Below are 26,468 nucleotides of genomic sequence, written 5' to 3'. Positions count from 1 at the left end.
CAACATGGCGCCCTTCGCGCCAACACAATTACCGTTACTGTATTCTACGACTCCGTGCCCCGGCGAAAGTTGAGTAAATTACAGATAAACATTAAAAATATATAAAAATTACTGACAATGGAAAGTTTGTTACTATTTACTTATTTAATGATAATTCATGTAAAAGCATTCCTACCCTCGTCCAAGTCCGTGCCTGTTCGGGTCCGCCCGGGCAACGTCTATAGTTATTTAAGGTAACCTATTTAAATTAAAGAAAACACAAGTAAATTACACAGCATTGGGGCGAAGATGGATGAAAACAACAAAAAGGCTTACAATTAATATTAACATAGCAATTTTAGGGATCGCCGCACTGCTTCTAAGCGCCCTCTTGTGGTAGTTCGTGGCGCGCAATTCAAACACACGACTACGTACATGGCGGTACAAATGCCGGGGAAGGGGAGAGGAATGTTGAGGAAACGGAGACTGACTAGGCTCATGGGGCGTAGCCCCGGCTGACGTCAATCTGTTGTGTTTCCTTTCACATAGCCATCAAAAACAATAGTACCTTGTCCGTAATGAGTACACCTATCCCTCACTTAGCACAACTAATTTTTTCCTAAAAATGCTTGTGTTATTCGAAATCGCGTATTCTGAAGCATTAGTTTCCATAAATAGCAAGGCTAATTTATTTAATGTGTTCCAAAATTGTGTATGAAAATACACTTTTTGTAATATAAATGCGTTGAATAACCCTCAACTATAAATACGCCACACCATTTATTTTTATATGCCTCCCATCGCACTTTGTATGAAAATACGACACCGCGTAACGGGAGATACGTTGTTCTGTACTGTATTGCCAGTCGGCTGGCTGACTTGCCCGCCTGGGTGCAGGGCCGTGGACTTTAAATAATTACTTAAATCAATATAAACATTCCAAACTGTTACAAAAATCCATTTTCATCTAGTTTCAATAATCGTTAAACATATTATATCAGCTGTTATGTGTCGTGCTGCGCCGCCCCCAGCGGTTGCCTAGTTCGCCTGTATGGACGTGCCGGCCCTGCCTGGGTGTGACCTTCAACTCATGTCGCCTACCTTTCCAAACCATCCTTTACTGATAGTGAAACCAATATTACTGTCCTGATCATTAAATTTTAATTTTTCCGAAATTAAAGTACTTATTTGCGTATCACCACCTGGTTTACACCAATCCTGTCAGGCCAATGATAATTTTTTTCATTGCAACATTCATTTAACAACCTTTTCCATGTGAATCATCTGTTCATTTCTGTTCTGGTATCTAATGCCAGATATAGTCCCGCTAGTACAACCAACAGCATCAGACTTATATAAACTTTTGGTAAGAGTCCTTATTTCGTATGATTGTGCGCACAGTTGACTAAAGTGCGACCAACATAAGCGTGGCCTCATGACAATCTGCGCGCCATAAGTTTTGTCTCAAATACTTGAACACGATGAGTGGTCAAGCACGTACAGTTACCGGCAGCTGAATGCGCACACATTGCTTTTGTTTGAGTGAATTTCCTGCCACTGGCTAGACTGAGTTCACGGCCCGGTTTGTGGCCAGGCGACAACGGTACGGCACGGCGGCATACGTGCGGACGTAAAAACATTTGGTCCTTTACACTCCATAGCTGCAATTTAACTTGCCGTAGCTGATGTTTCTACAACAGCCGATAGCGTAGACAGACCAGCGCGCGCATCTCTTCCCCCCTTGTTTGGCTAACTATCCCATGGCACATCTGTTTACAGAAGTTTAAAGAGACTTCATGGCGTCGTGTACGATTTTTTTTTTGCCTGCCGAGATTTCGTGCTATTCAAGGCTGGGGCAGTAAAATTCACATCGCGCTAAATGAATCCGCACAATCTGAAGACGTGCTAAGTGAGGGATAGGTGTAATAATATAACTGGTGTATTGCTGACAAATCTGCCTGTAGGCAGCTGGGCGTCGCCAGACCACGCGACGAAGGAGGTGGCCTCCGTCAATCTGAGGTTATCGAAGATTCATTTGCTTCTGGCACCAAAACTGACACCATTGAAGATTTTCTTCTTTTCCTCATTAGACCAGATTCGCGAAGAGGGATGGAGGATAAGCATATAATTCAAATTGGAATATTTCTGCCACTCATCACTCGTTACTGTGTACCCCATCCAATGTTAAAAAGTGTTAGGGTTCACACATACAGTGTCGTTAATTGTTACTGACTTAGTGATAGAGGCTAGAGACTTCACAGCTAACTTTCTTTTCAAGTGTATCTCGCTGATTGTTTCTCTTTCAAGGCTAGTACTCCAATTTCAAATGCTTTATCACAGTTCACGTTTTGATGTGCTACAATCCCTGTTGATAAAGTTGTGCATCTCAAGCCTAAAAATAAAGTTAGCTAGTCGTTAGAATTTCTTTTCTGCCTTGCCTCTCGTAGCTCTACGTGCTGCTCTGAAGGAAGACTGCGCACTCCCGCAAATTCTTCCATTGCTTTGATTATCCGATAACAGGTTAGCATGAAGTTAATCCAAGTTGCAATAGTTGTCGCTGTGATTCCTCTGCCTCCAGTCAAGCCACCAATGCTACTCAAGGATCGCATCAAAACTTATTCAATGGTCATGTCACTCCTCACTCCAGACCAAAACTTCTCAGTGTTTCGGTTAACGAACAAATTGTGTTCTCCAGAGATCATTAAGGTGTAAAGTTCCAGTGAGTTCTGTAGGTAACTGTGCCGGGATTTAGCAAAGTTGAGGTGACCAGATGCATGGAAAATAGGGAGCATTTGGTGGACACAGTAAAGGTGGATGAGAAAGTTCCCGCTCCTCTCTGCTCTAATAAACATTCAAACTAGCTCAACCATTTCTATGAACTGAATCCACCATTTTTCGCCCTGATTCTTTCGATTGTTGAAGTTGTTTTTCCAAACTTTGCACAAAGTTCTTCACTGCAGCTGACTGCGTAATATCTTCAGCAGTTGCATTACCACGCTTAAAAGATGAATAGATAATATTCAGCTCGTCTTTACCAAAACTAATGCAAGCTTCATTTGTCTTCATTTTTCTTCGACTAGGAAGAGAGCACGAACGACCCTAGAGTAAGCCTTTCCGTTCATCATTTGTCGAACACGGTTTTTGGCATGGACTGTACTGTACAACTCTTCCAAGCCACTTCCTCCCATGATGAATACAATCGCCGACAAAACGACATTAACAGGTGGAAACCTCCAAGTCGAATGAAGAGTGACTTTAAATGGCTGTCATCAGGTGCTGCAGCTACCATTTCACGAGCTTTAGCATACTAAGGCTGATCGAATGTCACCATCGTAGTGCTTTGTCCATTGCGGGCACCTTTTTCGGCAGCTTGAAGAAGAGCCGTGTATATTGTTGATGGGTTTGACGGAGTCAAATGGGTGAATGGATGGGAGAGGGACCACCGCAGATGTTTGGTACTCTTTCGTTGCATACAGTATTTCCATGCAACCACTCCAACCAGGTTTACATTCTTGTGGGCCTTCCATCCTGTTACCACTCAACCAAAACAAATTCAGTGCTCAGTCATTTCCAGTTGATAGTTGTTTTATATGCAGGGAAGCCATATTTGTAGCAACTATTTTGAAATATCCAGATGTACTTGGGGCGCTGTATGTTTGCATAGCAAAGAGGCCTCGGTTTTCAACAGCATCAGCAATTAAATTAATTCGAGGAAAATTTTCCTTTGATCTGAAGAGCTGATTTAGGGGTCACAGGAGCAATTCCACCCATGACATGAAACCTGTTATAGCCAATCAGAGTGTGCACATTGTAGTCTGCATTATCGAAAACGAATTGCACATATCCTTTCTCAATTCTTGTGCTCCCTAGGGAAGTGACCGATTTTTCAAATTTCAAAATGTCCTTGTAAGGTACACAATAATTTGCTTCATCCTTTTAATTTTCTCAGGTGTTTGTCTTTTAGATGTAGGCTGTATTATTTCAAATATCAGGACCTTGAGCACTTCAGGTACAAGTTCAGCTCCTCCAGTAGCAATTTCACCAATTGTTGGAAATTGCGAACAGTCGTAACTTTTGGACTTTTTCTCACTGCGAATAATAGTAGCCGCAGTTTTGATTACTTTCGGTTCCTCTTGAGCTTCGTTTTCCAAGTTTCGATTTTTATACCAGTTGTCTGAAAAAATATTAGAAGTTGATCAGGAAAAACAAATAACACTTTTTTTTCCTGGTAATACTGCAAAATGCAAACTGTTACCGTAGCGCTGGATCAGTTTTCTTTTCAAATGTATGTCAGTGTATTCAGTTGAAGGAATATAAAATTGCAGTTCTTGAAAAAGCATACTGACATTCATCATTTTCCTCCAAGTAATCACACAAATTGTTGAAAGCATGTTCTCTATTGACCCACCTTTGGTTTTTGCTGTGATGATCCTGATTTCTGGAATCTCTGGTAGCAGTACCAGTGGTATCTCCCACCAGAACTGACGAGGTCTATGGTCTGAGAGAGCCTCACACTTACTTCATCTCCCCACTTGTCGTGTTTTTCTTCTGTTCCAATGCTTTTAATAACTTCTAGTTTCTGTACTAAACTCCACACACTTTCGGTCACAAAGAAGACATAATGTTTTAAAATCAAAGGTGTAGTGGCCTTGTACCGGCAACCGTGCGTGTACTGAACCGATCCGAACTTTTGAGTTACTTCAGTTTATGTAGTGATAATTTCACGTTTTTCCAACAAATCTGAAAAATTTTAAAACACTGGCACTTTTCCCCCCTCCATATCTGTGGAACCATTTGCTTTAACGTGATTATGTACAGAATAATGTTTGTTCGTAATTTAATGTAGATTATTTTTGTATGGAAAAATGTTTGTGCTAAACTGCATAGTTTTCGAGATATTTGCGAAACACTAATATTTCACCTGCTTCCCACTCCCTCCCTCCCTAAACCAGATGTTCAAATTAGTGTAACTTTTTATTACACACTACAGGGATTGGATAGAACAGTTTAGTGTTGGAGAGGGAAACTTTATTTTTTGGATGTTAGGGTTTGCCCATTTTTGGGCTAATTGCACCGTACTAAAAATGAGAGAGTACATAAAATGATGAAGTATGTTAATATTACTTAAATATCAGTAGATGTTTGTGTGTGTAAGTGTATACCAATAAATATTTGTGTGAATGTAGTGCTACAGAGGACTGCCTGTAGAATTATCACAACAGACGACAAAAATTTTCAGGAGGATTTCTACGTACTACAATGGGTATCAATTGTTAATGTTTATTCAGTCTCCCATGCGCTCCTCAATAGCAGTCCTTTATATTTTAATTTTAAGTTGATTTGCTAGTTATGACATCAGCTTCATTCTTATGTGATATTATTAGTCAAATATTTTGGTATCATGGCCTAGGTTATCGCTCTTGTTGGAATAGTGTCATTCTGTTGATGTATTTACCAATCAGTTTCACTTTTGTGTAGTTGGGTGAGTGACTTGTGTCTACTGTTGCTGCACAGTTTACACTAGCAGAATACTAATTATTCTGATACAGTGTTTTGCATTTTACTGTTGTTAAAGTCAGGGTGTCACTAAAGGACAGATAAATTAAAAGAGGCCGTTTCAAATGCAGTAGTTTTTGGACTAACAATTTTTAATCATTAAATATTGAAAGTTTGGCTTTTAAAGTTAGGATAACACGTAGTTTAATTAAACTTCAAAAATTAAAAACTTCAATTATGATATTAACAAATTGATGATTTTTTGTGATTACTATGGAATTAATTTTTCAGAATTCTGTCAAGATGCAATACTTTATAAATTTTGTAAAATCTGTTAACGTGTGCTCTCAGCCTTAACAATAATAACTAATAAGCAATAAAAACATGTTTTGGCCATATATTTTTGAATCTTAACTGGTATTGATATTTTGTTCTTTTTTTTTTTACCACATATTGAAATGTGTTTGGAGTTAGGTTGAGAGTAGGCTTGTGCAATTACGTATTTTAATAAAATTTCAAATCAAATACTAAATTATTTACGAATGTCGTATATTTTACAAAAAAAAAATTGAAACCTTTCTTTCACACTTTACAATAGAGTGGTGTAAAATGCAAGGGGGAAAAAAACCCGGGAATTAATTTTCCTTTGAAGAGGGATACTTTTTTGTCAATCAATTTAATTTATTGTTATGTATATAATGAGTATTTCTGACCTTGATCACAACATTATTTGTTACATTTTAAAAGGATGCATGTGCTGCGTTTAAGAAAACAAATCCAAATTTCTCAAATAAATCATGTTATTTTCGTATGTGTTACACTCTTGCCTGCCAGGTGTGCGAGCTGCACGTGGCCGGCTACAAGTTCTCGGTGCTGAACAACGCCTTCCTGGTGCACCGCGGCCTCAAGACGGCCCGGTCCTTCCACGACGGCAAGGACGCCGACCAGGAGAGGAACCGCGTCCTGTTCCGCCAGTTCAAGGTGGAGCTGCGAGACCGCTACCCCGAGTCTTCCAGGAGGTGCTACTGACACGGCTCTCTGCCCTCGACAGGGCTGTTCCGATTCCCGATGCTGGCCGATAGTCAGGTACCAAGGTATCTGATTTATAGGACAAATAATACTCAGAACTAATTTTAAAAAAAATTCAAATAATTGCTATGGTTATTTTAAGACATTTGCGAATATCAGTTGTTTTTTTTTTTTTAGTTTGAACAGTAGCAGTGACAATTGCAATAAAAGTGTAAAGCCTAGCTAGCTTTGGAGCATTGGGATGGATGGCCAGAACCTGGCAAGGACTGGGGTTTAGGTAAGCATGTGCCAATCCACTAGGGGGGGGGGGGTGAACGAGTAGACATAGAACCACTAGGTGGGGAGGGAGAAGGAGGAGGAGAGCGGAGTGCTGAAGGCCGATGCGGCGCGTACAGTTCAAATCGTTACAAAAGAAAAAAAATATTTAAATCATGTAACGCATACTAAGAGAAAGATAGAGGTAAATATGAAGTGTAGTGTGTGCGTTCTGGAAAATTAAGACAGTTAATACTTACGTGAAAGATGGGTTAAATTAAGCCTGCTACAAAATATAAGTAACAATTTTTGTTAAAATGTTAAACTTTTTGAGAGAGAGAAAAATCTGTTTTTATGCACCTAACCTGACCAACCTTTCAATTCGCCTTATTTCCCACAACTAGCTGATCCCACCGCATAATGCAATCAGTGTGATGAAAACATAATTCTTTTAATTATGTAATATGTTGTGATTAAATTAGCTCGTATTTCAGAGTTTTCGTTGTTAGTGGCAGCCAGGTAAACTGTGTATTAGTTAAGAAATATTACAAACAACATTTTATTTGTAATTCTGAAGCTATTATTTAGTCTGTGAGTTGTGACATCTGTATTTCCACATTGCAAGTACGTATGACCAAACAAATACAAATAATAGTTTGCTTTCAAATTTCAAATACCTCAAATAGTGTTTTGAATTGTCACATAATTTATTGCATTGTTGTTTTATGAGACAGTATGTAAATAACTTTGAATTCTTTTTGCATAAAAAAACAGAAATGACTGAACCTCAATGGAGATCATTAGTAAACGACAAACTTACGAGGAATGCTATGTCTGATATTCATTATTAATCAATTTACTTTGTGTTTGTATTCAAATTGAATGTAAATAATAAGATATTTTTATTCATATTCAAAGTATTGAATGTTCACACAGGCTGAGTTATTTGTAATTGGTAAAGTTAAATTATTTTAACTACTTTTTTTTTTTATAAATGCCATAAAAACTATTTTAGCCACTGGTTAACTATTAGTTAATATAAATGCTGATGTTTTCCATAAACTGCTTTAAATTTATAAATTCTTGGAATATTTGTGTTTCGTTTATTTGAATATTGGTGGTGGTATCGGGAATCAATATCGGAACAGTCCTACAAAAAAAATGTACATAATATCAGTGGAAACTTGTTGATTTGTATGTTGGAACCTACAGACATAGTTTAAAAACAATTTTTTTCGTTTTAAATGGTCAGTCACCAACTTTTTATATTTAATATGCAATTGTAAACTAAAGATACACATCCTCACTGCTGCCTCTTGGGCATCAAGCATATCATATGTTCATAATCAAACCAAATTTGTTAATGTAAATCTTTTTTTAATTGTTTCATGTTAAATTGATGTTGTGGTTGGGTGGGGGGGGGGGGGGGGGGGGCAGTAGTTCTATTAAGTGTAGTAAATTAATTTGAGGCAGAAGTTATGTATATTAATTAGTAGTTTGTTAGAGGTGACTATTGAAACCAATTTGTGATTACTATCTGTCAGTATCACGAGGGACAAGATTATATGGTGAATTGCGATTAAACCGAAATTAATTCCGCAAAGCATGTCAATAAAATACAACACCAGGAAGCAAGTTAACACACCATTTAGGTAGGTAACTGGAAACAATAAGCAGTTAACAAATAAGCAGTATATTTTTGAATAAATGAACTTTATTTTAAAATAGCACCATGTCAGTACAAAAAAAAATTTAAATAACTAGATTCACTAAACTAACCATTCAATCTTGTCCTTAACTATTACTTGTGTACCTCAATGCAAGATGTTCAAGGGACACTTGTAGTAATGGGTATTTAATCTGGCAATCTATGGTCTGTAATACAATGATAATTTTATTTCGTTGTGTGATAGCATTTATTCCTGTTGGTTGTAGTTTCACTGTATCAGAGTGAATGTTTGTATAAATTGGTTACATTAGTTTTTCCACTAATTTTTATATTCATAGTTCTGGATATGAATAATTATCTCACACCTATTGGGAGGTCTGCTTATGGTTTTCTTTTCTTGAGTATTATGATGCAGGAAGTTGTAAGATCATTCCCCTTTCAGTTGTAACTTACCCTGCATTTTTCTAGGAAGGGGAAAGAGGAGTGAAAATAGTTATTGAGTTTTACTCTATACCCTACCAACCTTGGAAAAGTAACCATTAAAATATTACAGTTAATTTATATTATTGGTTTTGATGCCCATTCTGTTACTAATCATCGTAGATTTGTGCCTCTAACCTTACTTATTCATTGCAATTTTTTTTTATGATCAAAGTTTCCCCCAACTAGTTGATAATTTGTCTATCAATTTATAATTTGTAGATTCTTTCTCTGTTGTATACCGACAATCTAAATATTGATAATTTACTATGGTTAACATGTAGTTGCTTTATGTTCCCAATTTTAGCTGTTGATATGTTATGATTGTTTAATATGTATTAGAAAGAAACAGGTTATGTGCTAATACTATTTTGTAAGTGAAAATTCTTACCTTAATCAAATTGATACCAAAGATTGTTTTTTGTACTATTAGTTAGTTAATAGGTGGTATAATAAAATCTTTATTAAATGAATTGTGTTTATTCTTGAAGAATATCCTGTTCCTGGTAACCTATTATGGGTTTAAAGAGAAAATTGCTAGGGACTTATAATAATATGGTAGTATACTGTCCTAAGACTTACATTAATTTTCTACTTAATATATTGTGCTCTATTAACTAGGATGTTTTTTATTCCTCTCCCACCCCATTAGAATAATATTCATGTATTACAATTACCTCATTATTTTCAAGATTATGGTTACTTTCGGATGTAAAATTTATTTTGAACATTACTTCTAATTTCATAGGTATATTCATGATATATATGTATTCCATACAGGTGTGTGTTGTCACTCCATATTTCAAATTATAGGTAATTTTGTTTACATTTTTTGTACTTAAGTTGTTTTTACTAAATTATAGAACTTTTGGGTTTTGTATAATATATCTTCCACTAGTATGTGTTAGTGTTACATATCCATAACACTTTATTGTGGCTCTGTTATATTTTTTTCAATGTATACTAGTGTTATTATTGGTTTGTTTTGGAGGAATGGTTACGCCTATAGGTGTCTTCAGCTATTCCCTTATTTACTGAAGACTGTTGAATGTATTTTGATAGTTTTGCATATTACTTTGAATTGAGGGCAGTTTAATCTATGTTTATTTTCCTTTGTTGAATGGTTTGAAATTTATTAGGTGTGGCTGGTTATTCAATTATTCCCTCATAGTTGTATGAAATCACTTGTTTAAAGAAAATGTTAACTATATAAATACCTTTTTTTTTTTTTTTCAGGTGTTTGCTATATTATTATTGTAGTATGAATACCTGTATAGTTTTATTTGTAGTTTACTATTAGTAATTACATTAAATTGAATTTTCATCTCTTCATAACATTGTTATTTTGTGATTCGTGTGTTTCAATTATAATCTGTATATATTTATTGGATTTTCTTCCCCTTGGTGTTAATAGTTTCCAATTGTTATATATTGTTTAGGTAATTTAATAGTCTATTTCCCTCTGTACAGATTTGAATTCTTGATTAGTTTAACTATTTCCACCTTTATTTTGTACAAGTTCTATTATTTATTGATGTAATATTAACCATTATATATAGTTACTGTTGTTTGGGAAAGTAATTATTGGTGTCTGGTTTCTGTTTTAAAATTTAAGAGATCTGCGGTACCTGCATTTATTGAAAACTTAAAAGTCGTTTCACTTTATTCAAAATACTTCTGCATTACTTCGTTGTGAAAACTGTTGATTTTCTACAATGTTAATAAATATCTAAATAAGTAATTGGTAAATGTTGGGTTACCTGGTTATGACAGATTCTTTGAACACCCTTGTTCAAGATTAGCCTTATTTGTTCCTCTTCTTATAGTACAGGTAGATAAGGTTATGTAGGGCTGTTTATCAATTCACTTGACTTAACTTTACGTTATTTTTATCTGCACCGACCTTAGATTAATTATTATATTGTGGGTAGTGGGAATATCACAAAATGGATTTGTTTACTTTGATAGATAACTTCATTGGTGTTGAAAAGAAATATGGTGTGCCGTATATTAGGGATTTAGGAACTTTTTGGTAATATATTCTTGTTTTAATTTTTTACGTCTATTCTCTCTGCTTTTGATTTTTTGTTGGTTTTCTGGTTAATATTTCTCTTCCCTGTATATATATTGGAGGTCGGTAGATTAATTTCTCCGTGTCACTATTGTCTACATTAGCTTCTTGGTGTGTGTTGAGTCCTGTTAAATCGGTATATGGTTTATTAGCAGAGGAACATACAAAGGGAATTTCGTAGATCATGTGTTTTGTTATTCCTTTTCCCTGAACCTTTCTTCTCCAAAGTGAGGACTGGAGTAATGACCGCTTGTGAATGATGATAAAATTAATAGCCATTTAAGATTTCACAGTTGTAGATATGATTCTGGATTTGAATGGTGTCTATTGTCATTAACACCACTTGTGGGTATTGTAGGTGTTTTCTCATTCTTGTTTCTAGTCTTCGGATGCCTGCATTGGTTACTCCATATATCGCTAAGATTGATAAACTTGTCCACCACAAGTTGATTTATTAGAACTTCTTTTCACTAAGAACATATATCGCCTTAGTCGTAGTCACCCTAGTAATATCTGATATTTTTTATGACAGACATTTTCGGTTTGGAGCTTAATCTCCATTCCATTCTCTAGAGATCACACTTTTATTATTGAAAAGGAGAGGTCAGTCGGTGTTTTCGAGGTACTATTGGTTGCCGCGCTATCCACCGTACACTAAGTCTGCCTGCTGAGAGAAGAAGACCGACAACTGAGTCTGTGAGTTAGTGTGTATCGGGAGGGTGTGCAAGATAAAACTTGTATCGCATATTTCAAAGTTTTATGGGGATTTAATCCTTTGGAGAATTGGTCTGCCCTACGATTGTAGGGAAAGGGAGACCTAAGGGAGTAAGTGGGAATCAGACGAGAGATACTGGGTGAAATTTTCAGGGTATTCCAAGGTGGGGGTGAAACATACCTACCCCTTTTAGGAATCTCCAGTCAGGCCGCTCCTTTCTTATTTAAGAAGTACAGTAAGAATTGGATGAAGAGAGGTGAACCATTTCAGGAAAAAGTAATCCTCACCACGCGATAATTAGTTGTGCCCGAACAGGTAACTCCCTTCTCACTTAGGAAGGTAACTGGGGTTTAACGCTTAAGGCCATTTGAGATGAGCCACGGAACACACACATATTATGTATTGATGAAGTCTCACTCTAAAAGGACTTTCGTGCGTGCCTCTTGACTTACTGGTACTATTTGTATATGGAATTATTGTTATCGAATCTCATAGTATGTAATATTCCCAAGTTAGAGGGATGAAGTGTCTATCTAATATTAAGATTAAACAGTCAGTACTTTAGTTAAAAGTAGAGAGACTTAGTTTTTTTTTTATATTATGAAGATTTCCATGAATCGTGTTTTGGATTTTCCGATATTAGATACCCCCTCCTGGGTGCTACAACCAACAAACTGTTTTGATAGGTCTTTACGTCATTCCCCCCCCCCCCCCTTTAATTTCCCTCTATTAGTCTTTTGTATTATTTAAGTATGATGCTTTTGAATTTGGACTTCTGTTTCAGGTAGTAGGATCAATCATTTTTAGGCTTACTGTTTCGATTAACGTTAACCTACAGCCCCGGGTGATACCCGCTTCATTCTATCATTTTCTTACAAGTTTAAAGTATTGTGTAACCAGGTTAAGATAGTGAGAAGTTCAAGGAGAGGAAATTTATATGTACAACCTGTACGGTTAAAAATGTTAATTTCATTCATGTTTTTAAATATTGTGATTTTTGTTAAGTAAGTTCAATGAGTACAATATAATGAATGTACTTGGGTGGAATTTAAGTAAGATTACTTATCTACGGAGAATAGATGTTATAAATAAAAAATTATGATTAATAAAATAAGGAAGTATATAGACGTAACTGTGGTTTTTATTTGGTTAATCTGTGATTGCAATCTTCTTCCTCCCTGGTGTTCGTAGGGAGTTTCTAAATTTGTAGTTATTGATTGAGGGTCCCAGTATTCTGAGTTTCCAAATTGTTTTACCTTCTTATTTAATTAATGTTTAAGATACTTGGGGTATTACAGAGATATTTGGTGAAATTAGTAGTGTAGGATTCCGAATTTTGAGAGGGTATGGTACTTTTCCCAATATTTTCAAGACAAAATCTTATGTTTGTGAAAACAGTTCGTTGGGTATACAATAAAGAGATTGCTTTACAGTTTATTAAAGTTGTTATTTTTCAATGTTAACCTATATATGGGAGGGGAGGGAAATAATGTATATTATGATCTTCTGAGCTTACATAAATTATTAAGTCAGATAGAGAAAATAACACTGAACGAGACATTAATTTAATAGTTTGCAGTATTATTGGTTAATCCCGCAGATATTACACATTTCGTAATTTTATATTTGTATTAATGTTTCTTTTTACTGGAACTAAATTGTATTAAAACATCTGAAAAATTTTCATGTAATGATTAATATAGAAGTAGTGACATATTTATTGGGGATAATTGTGTTTGGTCAGTGTATCACTTAAATAGTATTGTCCGCAGGATATGGTAGGACCATTAGTTTTTTCCTGCGACATGTAAATGGTGAAAATAAGATTAAATTGAATACTTTACTTTTCTGATGTTTATTTGAGGTTCACAATATTAGGGGAATTTTACATGGCCGCGTACTGATATAAAATTATTGTATTATATATGTGGTCATTTAGTTCACATTATATGTTGGTGTTGTTAGTAACTGTTTCTGAATAAAGGGTGTGGTGTTTGGAAATACTGGTATCAGCGATAAACTTGGTGTTAAATGAAACATGTGTTATGAAGTTTTGCACGGCAGCTTATTGGGTCTCATAATGTACTTGACTCAACTTCCAACTGTAAGGTTGTAATGTGGGACACTGCCGGTTACGGCTAATTCTTCTCAATATGGCTGAGTTTATAAAAGGAAAGTTAGTATATAATGTAACTGTATTTATTTGTACACCACCGTGTTTTTCGTTTGCCGTGTGTCCATAAATGTTATTTTACATAACTAATGGTCAATTAGGTTTGCTTAACTACATTAAATGTATTGTGAGAGAATGTAACCGATTACCTAGTCCAGCGTTGGATAGTAACATATTAAAAAGTTATTTATTAAATAACCATAATTTGGTTTTACGGTACAGTAGGGTTTCTGTTGATTATGAGATAGAATAAATATACAAATTTTGCTAATATATATAAATGTAGGGACAGGAAGGGTAGTCTTGATGAGGAATGCCTGATGGAGTGAGTTGGGTAAGTTACTGTAAGTAACAGGTAGCGGCCCATCCCTGTTAGAGGTTACTAGAACCTATTGTTACGATCGCGCTTGGTTGCAGTGCTTGGCGTCGCGTCGCCGTGCTCGTTCGGTCTGTCTGTGCCCCCTTCCACCCGCATCCTCTCCCTGGTATCTCGTGTCATACTCTCTCGCAACATCCTGCCTCAGATAGAATTACTTAAAAGAGGCCGCACTGTGGGATAAAAGGATTTAGACATGTTTATCGGCGCGTTTTGTGGGAACCCAATGTGTGTTGCGTTTATCGGTGTTCTTTGGGTAGTAGCCGCCGTGTCCTTCGAGGACTTACAACGGGTTTCTGGGTATTTCGACGGCGAAGGTTGCGCGATATCTCGGAGACATGCCCGATTGTTCTTGATGGCAACCCAAGGGCTATATAAGGAGGTTGGGCCGATCTTCGAGATGAGTTCAGTTGGGAATTCTCCCGTGGCGGAGTTTCCGGGCGATGGTGTTGCGGGCGTGACGGAGTACCGGGTGAAGTTGCGAGCTAGTCGTTATGTGGGATCTCGGTGGCGGCGGAGTCCCGCGGCGGAGACCCACGAGGGGTGATGCGGCGAGAGTTGCGCCGGAAGTGCGCTCCAGCGGGGTGTGTGAAATAAGTGACTGGGGAATTGACATTTCTTTAAGTGTAATTAATTATTTCCTAATTTAGAAGATTATTTGTAAGTGTCAAGTAGTGGTAATAAATAAAACTGTGTGTGTGAAATAAAATCTATTAATTGGGCTATCCTTACGAACCCGCAGGTAGATCGTAACACTATTATTAGATTAGATTTATTGGGGGGAAACCTCTTTTCTCCTTCGGTTTGCATCCTTCGTATACTAGTTACTTCCCCGCGTTTCCTCCAGAGGGTACTTTTTACTTTCCATAAGTTCTTCGCCATAAGCACATCTATGTAGTTACGTCCTAGTTCTATTACTGAACAGTGTGCATAAGAGAAAATTTGATGAATGTGAGCCGCTAAAAATAATTGCATGTGAGTTACGTGTGAATGCTGTTACCGTGGGTGACTGTGGGTGCAACGGATAGAAATTGGAGTTACGGTATGTTTAAAATAATCTTTCAGGCTATAACCTCCAGATCTCGTACGAAAAAAAAATTAAGTTTTGTTTTCATGGTTTTTAGAACAGAGGTAAAGAGGTGTCCCTCTTTCTGGGCCTATGTTACATTAAAGAGAGCAGTATTTTCGTATTAATTTAAAAGTGGGTAAGTAAAGGATTGCTGGATAAATGGAAAAAGAGATACGGTGTGTGGTAAATGTATATTATGGGAGAAAAGCTTTCTGCTGATGTTGATAACTATGTTCATGAATTTCAAAATATGATCAAAGAATGGGGCTACGCACATGATTAATTATATAACTGTGACGAGACTGGGTTAAATTTTAAAATGGTACCTAATGAGGGTTTAGTTTCCAATGATAAGATTTCCACTCCTGGGTATTAACTGAGTAAGGTATGAATTACTGTTCTGCCATGTTCCAATGTCTCTGGGACAAGAGAAGCTTCATCCCTTCGTTATAGGAAAGTCGATAAGACAAACAACAGGGGTGTCAACCAGATCTAGTAAATGAAATTCCCTGATTTTTCTAGGTTTTCTTTAACACGATTACGATATTCCATTAAGCTGAAAAAGCTGCATAATAGTATATTGACGGGTTTCAAAGTAAAGATTTCAATTCACTTAAATTAGAAAATCAAATTACCTTCTTATGTGGTCAAAGTGACTCAATTGATGGTAAATGTAACATGCTGTTACAAATATTTCATACATTGACTTTTGTAAAATCTTTAGAAAATGGAAGTTTCCATCAATTTCGCAGTGATTCAACTTTTGCGTTTATTGCATTTGTTTCAGGATGGGCCACCTCCGACTGCAATGCCTTGATTTCCTCTGCAACTTTTCTTTTTTCTGCCTTCTTGTCTGTAACTTCCTTTTCTTTTTGTTTTGTTTGCAGGGCTTCCTTACACCTAACACTAGCATTTCGTATGTACTGTAACACGGACTTGGTGATATCAACATTCTCTACACCTCCAGATTGTTGAATAAAGTCACACATCTGTTTTTGTGTGATAAGTATTTTTTCCTGCAAGTTTTCAGTTAGCTGATTAGAGTTCACTGAAAATCCTCTTTCCAATGATGCATTTCCGTGGGAAAGTACCATAACCATCCTCACAAACTTTAGAAGCAGCTACTGTATGTGTTTTAAGAATGAGCATCTACAGGTGGTTGAGTAAAAGACGAGAATAGTGCTACAGAATCTTGCGAGGAATATACCAACTGATATGATCACTCAATGTTATCAGCTTCTTGTCTTGAAGACAACTTTCTAAACTGTACTTCACACGCTGTTTTCTCATATCTAAATTTAAAGCCACAGACGGACATAAGTAGGTACTTCCCTTGGTAAGGCTGTACTTCAGGGTATTTTTGTCGTGAAGTTTTTTTACCTTAACCTTTAGACTGGTACTTTCTCTTTCTTGATGGCATGTGATATTGTTAGCAGTCAATAGATTTTCCTGCTTGTCTATGTCCAATCGAGATACTTTGCGTTTATCCCTAAAGCTCTTCAGTACTTTTGGTTTCAAAATCTTTCCTGGAAAAACTAATGAGATGTTTACCAGTGAATCATAGAGGAAAGGTGCCATGGGTGCTTCACTTTGGTACATTGTGAGAACTAATTCCAGCTCTGATGTTAAAGAGTGGAAGAATGTCAATTTTACGTCTAGAAGATTACCTTCAAGAGTACTTTTCACTACATTGAAACAGACAGATGAAATAAATATTTTAATAACAAATTTCTTTGGGTGGGGTAACGTTTTCATGGCACGTTTAGAACCTGCAGTATTTTCTAATCATCTGATTGCACAAAATTTCTTGGGAAAAAGTTCTGTTCCAGTTATTCTAATGTAATCTGCCCTCCATTCAGGTATATGCTTAAACAAGAAGGAATTGTGTCTTAAAAAACTAAAAACGTCCCATTGTGTAACAGAAGTTCCAGTTTTGAAAGTACCATGGAACGTATGGAGACTACAGCTACCAATTTTTAGTAATGATGGCAAATCTTCACAAGAAGTGTCTGTGATGTGTATTTTCAAAGTTACGAAAAATGTCTAGTTTAAGTTGAGGGTATCCATAGATACTTAAAATTTACTGTACCTGTCAGTATAATCTGAGAATGCTGCAGCATGTTACGTCAGTAGGTTAACAGACCGTCTTGAACCAGTTTGTACCATGTGATTTGATGCCATTTCCGGATCCCATGGTAAATAAAAGAAAATGGACGTGGGAACTGTTCGTTATTTGCCATTCAAAAATAAAAATGGGAGGGGATACACATGTTGTCACGTCAGTGAAAGCTGATCAATAAACAAAAAATGTATTGCCAACTAAAACCTACCAAACAAAATTTCCCTGATATTTCCACGTTTTCCAGGGTCAGTAGATACCCTGGTTGAAATTACCAGTTTACCCTGACACCAGCCCATAATCTATTACTCGACTTGGCCGATGCAGTATTGTTCCGCTGTCTGTTGGCGGCCATGTTGGTTCAGGATGTGGCTAACAGGCGGCGCTAGTGTAACGTGACGATTTAATTCGTTACAAAAATCTTGTGATAATGCATATACGCCTCAAAAGAAATGGTAGTTGGAAAATTAAACTTTTTTAGAAAATAAATTTCAGATTAAAATTAGCCAAACACTACTCCCCATACTCCAATCATTGACCGGAAGAAATGTGTCCTGGCATTTCGGATATAAATACGGTAGTGCCTAATATTCATCGCATAATAAAGTAAATATCGTGACATGATTGTAATTGTGTCACGACTGAAATAATTCTAAACAAGTTTATAAATATTTGTGTATTATTAACGTGATTAATTAGTATCTAGTATAAAGATAGCTCTGACTTTTTGGCCTAACATAGTTATTAACAATGTTATTTTTAATGTTTAATACTTTTGTGTTGTAGCCAGTTTATTTTGTAATAATATAGTTAGAGATAAAGGGATTGCACTCTATAGCATAGCGGTTGCATTACACACGTACATGTCCCCTGAATATTCAGCATTTGTTTTACTGAGTTCACAGGAATAGAATAATTTTAATGTATAGGCAACTAACGGAAGTTTGATAAAAGATAGGATGGGATTCTATTTTTAACGGAATGCACTTAGATGGTGAGAGGGCTGGACAAAGTAGACAAACTGAAGTGCGACGTGCCGCGAACGTCTATGATTACGAAGCCGTCAGCCCCTTCCTTCCTAAACACGTGTGCGCACCGCCGCCACTGGCGGCCGCGACAACTGTCACTGTCCGGTCACCACCGCGTCGCCCGTTGCCAGGGTGACCGCGCCGTGTCCTTGGTTGCCATACCAACCAGCTGGGTGCACGCGCACACTCCTACCGGCCGCCACCCCTCGCCTACCCCTCTCTCGCCAGGCCAGCCGAGTGCGCGCGAAGCTTCCCCCTCCTCACCCACCTCCGTCTGTCCAGCCGCCTCCACCTCCCTTCCCCTTGCCTACCAAGCCGAGGTCCGTCTAAGTCAAGTAGGCCGGCTGGAATTCCTGGAAGCGCCCGTGATTCTTGGAACCCTCGGCCCTTCCTACGTCACTCCCTGGCCCTCAGGAGGGGTATATAAGGCCGGCATTTGGGACAGGAGGTCAGGGTCGAGACCTTTGCATCTAAGCTGTGTGTAGCACTTTCAGTGCTACTCAGCGGTTCTTGAAAGGTAGCCTGTGCACTCAGTGTGCGCAGGCAGGTAAAAGTATTTTATTACTGACGACCAACGAGCCCTGTGACACCCGGGGAGTTAGATCCTCTATAGCCTAGCCTGAACCCGGCTAACTTAGCCCCGGGGGACGGTCAGTGGGTGCGTTAGGGTGTGAGGCACGGACTTCATAATGACGACGGAAATCGACGAAATGACGTCCTCCCCTCAGGAGGGAATGAATGACGGTGACTGGCAGACAGTCGCCACTAAGAAGGCAAAGAGGTCGTACCATGAGATGGCGGCCTCTATCTCCGACCAGCAGACGGGACCCGCCCTCCCACTCAACAGCCGCCTGCGGCAGCGACCAAGGCTCCTCGCGTTAAGCCACTCTTCTTGTTTCTTGACAAGGGGCACCAATACCCGCGTGTATACCATGCGCTGAAAAACGCTCTCACCGAGCGTTTTACATGTACCAACCGCGGCAAAGACGAACTCATGGTGCACACCGCCTCCATCGCGGACTACGCACGCGCGATTAAGGCCCTTCAGGCCATTGGGGCACAGTATTCGGTGCTCTTGCAACAGCACGAAGTGCCGAAGAAATTCGTGCTGCGCGGCGTCCACTGACATACGCCGACGGACTTCCTGCAGGAGGAGTTCGCCGCCCTAAACCTGCCTGTCCAGAACCACTGGTTCCTGGAAAACAGGCAGCGGCGGGAAAAGTGCGACGCCCTCGTCATCGAGGTCCCGCAATCGTGCGACACGGCTCTGCGCGAGTTCGCAGGAATGCGGATTCGCGTAGACGACTACCGACGTCCGAAGGGCCTGGCGCAGTGCAGCAACTGCCAGCGTTTTAATTACGTTGGCAAGGGCTGCAGTGCGGCACCAGTCTGCCGATGGTGCAGAGGCCAGCACAGCGCCACTGACTGCCCGAACGGGGGTAAACTAGAGCACAAGAAGTGTGCCCATTGTACCGAGCAGCACTGCGCCAACTTCAAAGGGTGCAGTGCCTATCAGAAGGAGGCGCGGAGGCACCTTCCCCCCCAAGAGTGTAAGAAGCGGGAGCAGCAGTCCCGCCGCGACATGCGCGCCACGGACCAGCCCCAGCCACCTCAACAGCGGGCACCACAGGGGCACCATGCCCCCCCACGACACAACCCCTGGAGCCCACCGCCGCCGTGCTTCGGCGACTATCTGGCGAAGGCCGGTGGGAGCCGGTTTGCGCCTCTGCAGCAGCACTGGGAGCCCAGCCACAATGAGCTGGACTACCCAGTCCTTGCCAACAACCCGTGGCAGAGGAAGAAGGGGTTCAAGAAGAACCCTACGGGTAACAAAAATGGCCAAGGAAAGCCCCCGCGCCCCGCCCAGGACAAGCTGGCAGCCACCAAGCCAGCTCCCGCACAGCCGCAGGCCGCACCTGAGGCTGCCATGGCTGTTGACGCAGCGCCAGAGCTGCCAACTGCCCAGCCGACACCCCCCACCAGCGCACTGGCGCCGCAGCTCGCGGACATCCAGGCGGTCATCTACTCCCACGAAGCCGTTCGTGGAGACGCCCGACTGCAGAGCGCCATCGGCCCTCTGTGCCAGCTTATGGTCATCTGGCTGGACACATCCAAATCCATGGCCGACAAAATACGAGCCACCACGGATTGCGTATGTGCGCTTGCTGGCGTCATAATTGACCAGCCTTAACTCGGCCCCGAGTTGCAACACAACCCCGGCCACTAGACATAAGTTACATTCCCTCCTATTCTGGAATGCACGCGGCCTTAAAAATAAATTACCGGAACTTATTAACCACCTGGATAAACATAAAATAAAAATAGCTGCGATCAATGAAACCCATTTAAAACCGACAGACAGGCTGACAATATTAAATTATGTCATACATAGGCGCGATCGAGACGCACGAGGCGGTGGAGTAGCCCTTGCTGTACACACTAGTGTATAACACACTGCCTGCCAGCTCCCTGATTTCCAACAACTGGAGGCTATAGGAATTAATTTAAACATAAATCGGCAACAAATTAAATTAATTGCAATGTACGCCCCACCAGGCAGGTCCCTCAGCGAGGCACATCTGGATACTTTATATGGAGGGGCCCCGAGCTTCCTTGCTGTAGGCGATATTAATGCCAAACACATAGAGTGGAACGGCAGACTACTCTACACTCACCAACTCAACAAAAACTACACTGTACATGCTCCCTCAGAGCCCACACATGACTCTGGTCGACTGAACGACATGCCTGATATTTTAGATATCGCCCTGAACAAACGTGTCAACACGGGATTCTAACTCGAGGTTGTACACGACATGTCATCGGATCATTTTCCAGTTCATTTGATATTCGATGGCGCCAACGTAAATTCCAACCCGGGACTATAAAAACGCGGACTGGCAACAATTTAAAAACTATTTAACACTAAATCTCCCCGACGCGGCCGAAATAACTATTGAAAACAGCGATAATTTAAATTCTGCGATATTGGAACTAACAAAAAAAATCCAGGATGGTATTAGCCAGTGCATCCCAGAAAAGGAGGTTAGGTTAGCACACGAAGAGTTGCCAGAATACATCTGCAGCTTGATTTCACAAAAAAATCGACTGCGGCGTGAATACACACGGCGTCGTACACAAGAGACGAAACGCCGAATAAACGAACTACAAACAATCATTTCAGACGAAATCTCACTCTGGCGAGGCAGCCAGTGGGAAACTAAAATTGCGCGACTCGACACCCAGGACGGAAGTGCCTGGTTAATGACGAAGCGGATTTTAAATAAATCGGACAAAATCCCGCCCCTTGAAACAAACAATGGCGTAGTTTTTGAGCCCTGTGATAAGGCGCAAGCTTTCGCCGACACACTGGAATCAGCATTCCAGCCCAACATGCAGCCCTGCGATAGGATATTCACGGCGCAAATTTACCGCGAACTCCGTGTTAAATTGCGACTGCCCACAACCTCTGAGCCTTTACTTACACAGGCGCAAGAAATAAAGCACGCGATCAAAAAAATGAAGCCGCGAAAAGCTCCCGGGAATGACGGCATACAGGCTGTTGTTCTCAAACAACTCCCAAATGAAACACTCGAATATCTAGCCGAGTGCATAAATGCAATGTTTCGGTTAAATATTTTTCCCTCACAGTGGAAAGAGGCTAGAGTTATAGTCTTCCACAAGTCAGGTAAAAATAAAACACTGCCACAGAATTACAGACCTATCAGTCTGCTAAGTACTGTGTCTAAAGTCGTGGAGAGTATTATACTACACAGACTTGATGAACAGTTCGGCTTTCGCAGTACACACTCGACAGTACATCAGCTCGTGCGCCTGACTGAAGAAATCACAAGCGCATTCAACGTACAGGATTATGTAGTCGCTACGTTTATAGACGTAGAGAAAGTTTTCGACAGAGTATTTCATGCGGGGCTAATCTACAAACTCTACCAAACAGGATTTCCAGACTGTTATATCAAACTAGTCGCGTCCTATTTAGCAGACAGAACCTTTAGAGTATCTACTGAAGGAGCTCTATCAGACATAAAACAAATAAGAGCAGGTGTACCGCAGGGAAGCATCTTAGGCCCTGTACTCTTTAATATATATGTTAGTGACATGCCACGCCCCGCACACCGACTAGTAAAGCTGGGATGTTATGCAGATGACACAGTGCTGTATAGCAGGTCCCACAACCTCCAGCTAGCTACCAACAGACTGCAAGTCGCGCTCACTGAGTTCGAACAATGGTGCACGACTTGGCGTATAAAAGTAAATACAACAAAATCAGAGGTTATTGTATTTACTTGTAAAAATCTCCCGCCTGTAGAACACAGGCCGCAAATACGTTTGTTTGACGAACAAATACCGCATAAGGATGTAGTGAAATATCTAGGTGTTCACATGGATAGGAAACTACTCTGGCGCAATCACATTGACACTAGGAGAGCACAAGCGCAGGCTAGGATCAGTGCACTCTACCCAGTAATGAGTAGACGATGCGGCAGCAAGGTTAAAACCGGCCTACTGCTGTACAATGCTCTAATACGCCCAATAATTACATATGCAGCCCCAGTCTGGGCAACAGCTGCCCCCACACACCTAATAAAACTGCAGCGGATTCAGAATAGGTGCATTCGAATCGCCACAGACGCCCCACGATACTGTCCTGTAGAAGCATTGCATCGTGAAACCGAGTCAGAGACTTTGCAAGACTTTTACACTCGTACAACACAAACTTTTTACGATAAATGCGTAAATAGTTTAAATCCGCATATTTCCTCACTCGGAGATTATGATCCCGACGAAACACAAAAATACAAACGCCCGAAATCCATCCTGGCGCATCGACCACCATAGTGGCCCGTGATTGGCTGGAGGCTCCGGCCAATCAAAGCGCACCTGCGCTCAGCCGAGGCCCGACCCCAACAGCGCGGTTGCGGACTGGCGAGAAAATTCTGCTTAAGAATCGCGCAGTTTTTACACTTGTATTTCTGGCAGCTCCAGACTTAGTATTAAGCATTTTATTTATTTATTTTTTTTTTTTAAGACATAACTTTAAGTTCTAATATTAGCATTAAGTAATAAAATTCTGAACATGTGCCTGACCACGTCCTGGAGTGCAAATATGCAACATTGGACTAGCCAATGATTGACATGCTCAGGCTGGCAGCACATTGTGACGGAATTAAATCCCCCCCCCCCACAAGGCGACACACCAGCGATTTGGCCCAGCGGGGCCCTAATTAATTTTTGGCCCAGCGGGGCCCTAATGAATACACCAACACACAAATTCCCCACTCTCATAGGAATGTTTATTTCTTAATTATTAAGTGAGCAGATTCACTATCGAAGAATAGGTGTCCGACCACGTCCTGCGGTGCAAATAATCAACATTGGACTAGCCAATGATTGACATGCCCAGGCTGGCAGCACAATGTGTCGGGCATACATGGCCGTGGTAACTGGGGCAACCTGGGTGCTGCGGCCATATAACTTATAGTTGTAAGATGTACCTTTCTTTTCTTTCAGCTCACCTGGCTGGCTGGCAGCCTGGCGGGAAACGACGGAGTCGCCCCCTAAAAACCAGTCATGACCAAACACCCAAATGCGGACAAAAATGTCCAAGTGCCCGCCCTTGCTTAGTAGATATTTTCTACTCTTCCAACTCTTCTTCCTGAGCCATCCTTATATTCCCGTAGCCAACCCGCATGTAATTAATGCATGAAATTTTGCATCCCGCATGTAAGTGCCCAGGGTTTTCTCTGTGTCTATGCAGGTTTTACCTGGGCCCAACTTATCTAGTTTTAGTCTAGAATAGTCAGTGAGGGGAGTTAGTCATGGCGCCAATCGCTGCCATGGCTGGCCAATCCCCCTCCTAGCACACGATGCATGCACCCTCTCCCGCATGGCTAACCCCTGCATGATTAGAGCGTATAGGCTTCGGCCTGAGTCGCACTTAGAGTCTGTGCCTAATCCAGACCCCTCCCAAACACACTTAGTTTTAATTTAGGTTAGGAAAAAAAAATTAGGTCAGTCGGTGCCCTCGAGGCACCACTGGCAGCCGAGCCTCGCTCACCGCGCCTTCAACCGCTCACCGCGCCTTTGCTGGCAGCCGAGCCTGCCAGCCAAGAGCAGAAGACAGATAACCGAGTCCGCGAGTTAGTGTGTATCGGGAGGCTGTCGGTACCAACCGCGAGTGCTCGTAATAAATCTCGTACCGCATATCTGAGAGTGTCCTTTCGGGGTGAGGGAGAACCTCGGGGACCTATCCAGCCAGCCAGTCTGCCAACCAGCCAACCGCCCGCCTGCCTACCTGCCAGCCAGCAAGCAGGTCAGCCCTACTACTGGGAGACCGCAGAGCCAAACCAGCCGCAGTCCCGTAAGTAGGCATTCGACGAGGGACACTGGGAGCCACTTTCAGGGCATCCCAAGGTGGGGGAGAATCCTACCTAACCCTCTTAGGAACCTCCAGCCAGAAGTTACTCGCGCCAGTCAGGCCGATCCCTTCTCACCCAGGCAGCAAACTAAAGATTGGCGCTTAAGGCCATTCTGGAGGAGCCAGAGAAGAGCCTCGCGACAAAACAATCAAAGCACACTTCACACCGTAAATTCCTCAAAAAGACCTCGTTATAGCAGTGTTCTCGCTCTAACGAGATTCTAGTGTATCTCAATTATGGTCAACAGTTTCTATAGGTGGTTTTTGATGCAGTTTCAAAGTATATATATTTAAGGGAAATTGATTGATTTATGTGTAGTATTAACTTTATGCTGTTTACCGGTCATTTCGTATCAACCATTTGCATTGTTTAGGGGCCGGAAAAATTCGCAATATGCGATAGATGCGATTTTTTTGCGAATTTTGAGGTTAGATGCGATTTTTTACTAATTGTTGTTATAAATGCTATATTTGCGAAATCGCGGTAAAATTGCCATTATCAGGCGAAAAACCACTATAGAATGCAACAAAACGGCTTGAACACACATTCCTCAAAGTATTGTTTTTGAAAATAACCACCATAACACAATTACCGTAAACAATAGCTTCTGACAAGGCTTGTTGAAGGAATAAAATCCGAATCCTAACCTTAATTTATAAAACATTCCTTAACCAAATATCACGCATGATAGTATAGAATAAGTAATTTTGTAAATTTAGTGTTTACAATTTACTCAAGTTACCGTTGAATGTTTAGAAAAGAATGTTCACACTACTTATCGACGCAGTTATTTTGTTTTGTTAGATTACGTCACGTTCGCCTACGTTCGCCATTGCATCGTGTGTTGCCTGTTCATGAAGAGTATCCAACCTAACAAAACAAAATTTCCCGGGAAGCGCATCACGGAAACCAACAACCTAGAAAATATCTAGGTCGTTGACGGGATCGTAGTGAACTTGCAAAGATAAAAATGAAAATATTTTAAATGCTGAAAACTACTACACATATTTTAGTATGTGGTTTTTTACATTTGTTGATAATCACTTTAGTTTTTTTTCTGATCAATATTTTACATAGAGACAAATCATACATTTTGTGGTGCACGTTTAGCGTACTGAAGTTGGCCAACTTGAATCGTCCGTTTGTTTTCATCTGAAATTACTAGTGCTCAAACGTTTGTTTACAAATACCGTTTAATGATTTTGGTTTGTGATGAAATTCGTCATAATGGGTAGAAACACTATTACAACTTCTTGTATTGTTATGTAACTTTAATATCTTAAGAAAATTTCTCAAAGATAGATGCTAATTTCCAACATCATAAATGCTAATTTTGTAATAAATAGATGCTAATTTTTCCAGGCCCTAGCATTGTTATATCTTAGTTTAAAAAACCGGCAATAGACCTACAGTATTTTATATGTAATTCATTTTCCTTCTATTTCAAATATGGGCTGTATGATATGGAATCACAAAGGTATTGCTGTAATAATGTTGACAGGTTTTTAAAACTGATTTAGTTAAATAATCTCCAATATTATACTATAGAATTATCCTTGACCAACTGGG

General features: G+C 40.1%; 1 protein-coding gene across 3 annotated transcripts in view; it reads left to right on the top strand.

Annotated features, from left to right (window-relative positions):
- LOC134539519 (beta-1,4-glucuronyltransferase 1-like) overlaps positions 1-10,131 on the top strand; it is a 31,556-nt gene extending 21,425 nt beyond the window's left edge. For 2 of the 3 annotated variants that reach the window (XM_063381607.1, XM_063381608.1), the window contains one exon: positions 6,310-10,130. In XM_063381607.1, coding sequence (XP_063237677.1) covers positions 6,310-6,504 — 195 coding nt within the window. In that variant the 3' untranslated portion in view covers positions 6,505-10,130. Of the gene's footprint in view, positions 1-6,309 lie in introns of all 3 variants that reach the window. The other variant, XM_063381609.1, reaches the window with a different exon arrangement.
- Positions 10,132-26,468: the final 16,337 nt, after the last annotated feature.

The sequence above is a fragment of the Bacillus rossius genome, chromosome 15, assembly GCF_032445375.1.
Source record: "Bacillus rossius redtenbacheri isolate Brsri chromosome 15, Brsri_v3, whole genome shotgun sequence".
NCBI classification, from domain to species: Eukaryota; Metazoa; Arthropoda; class Insecta; order Phasmatodea; family Bacillidae; genus Bacillus; species Bacillus rossius.
The sequence above is the reverse complement of the archived record's forward strand: the minus strand, read 5'-3'. Positions and strand labels throughout refer to the sequence as shown.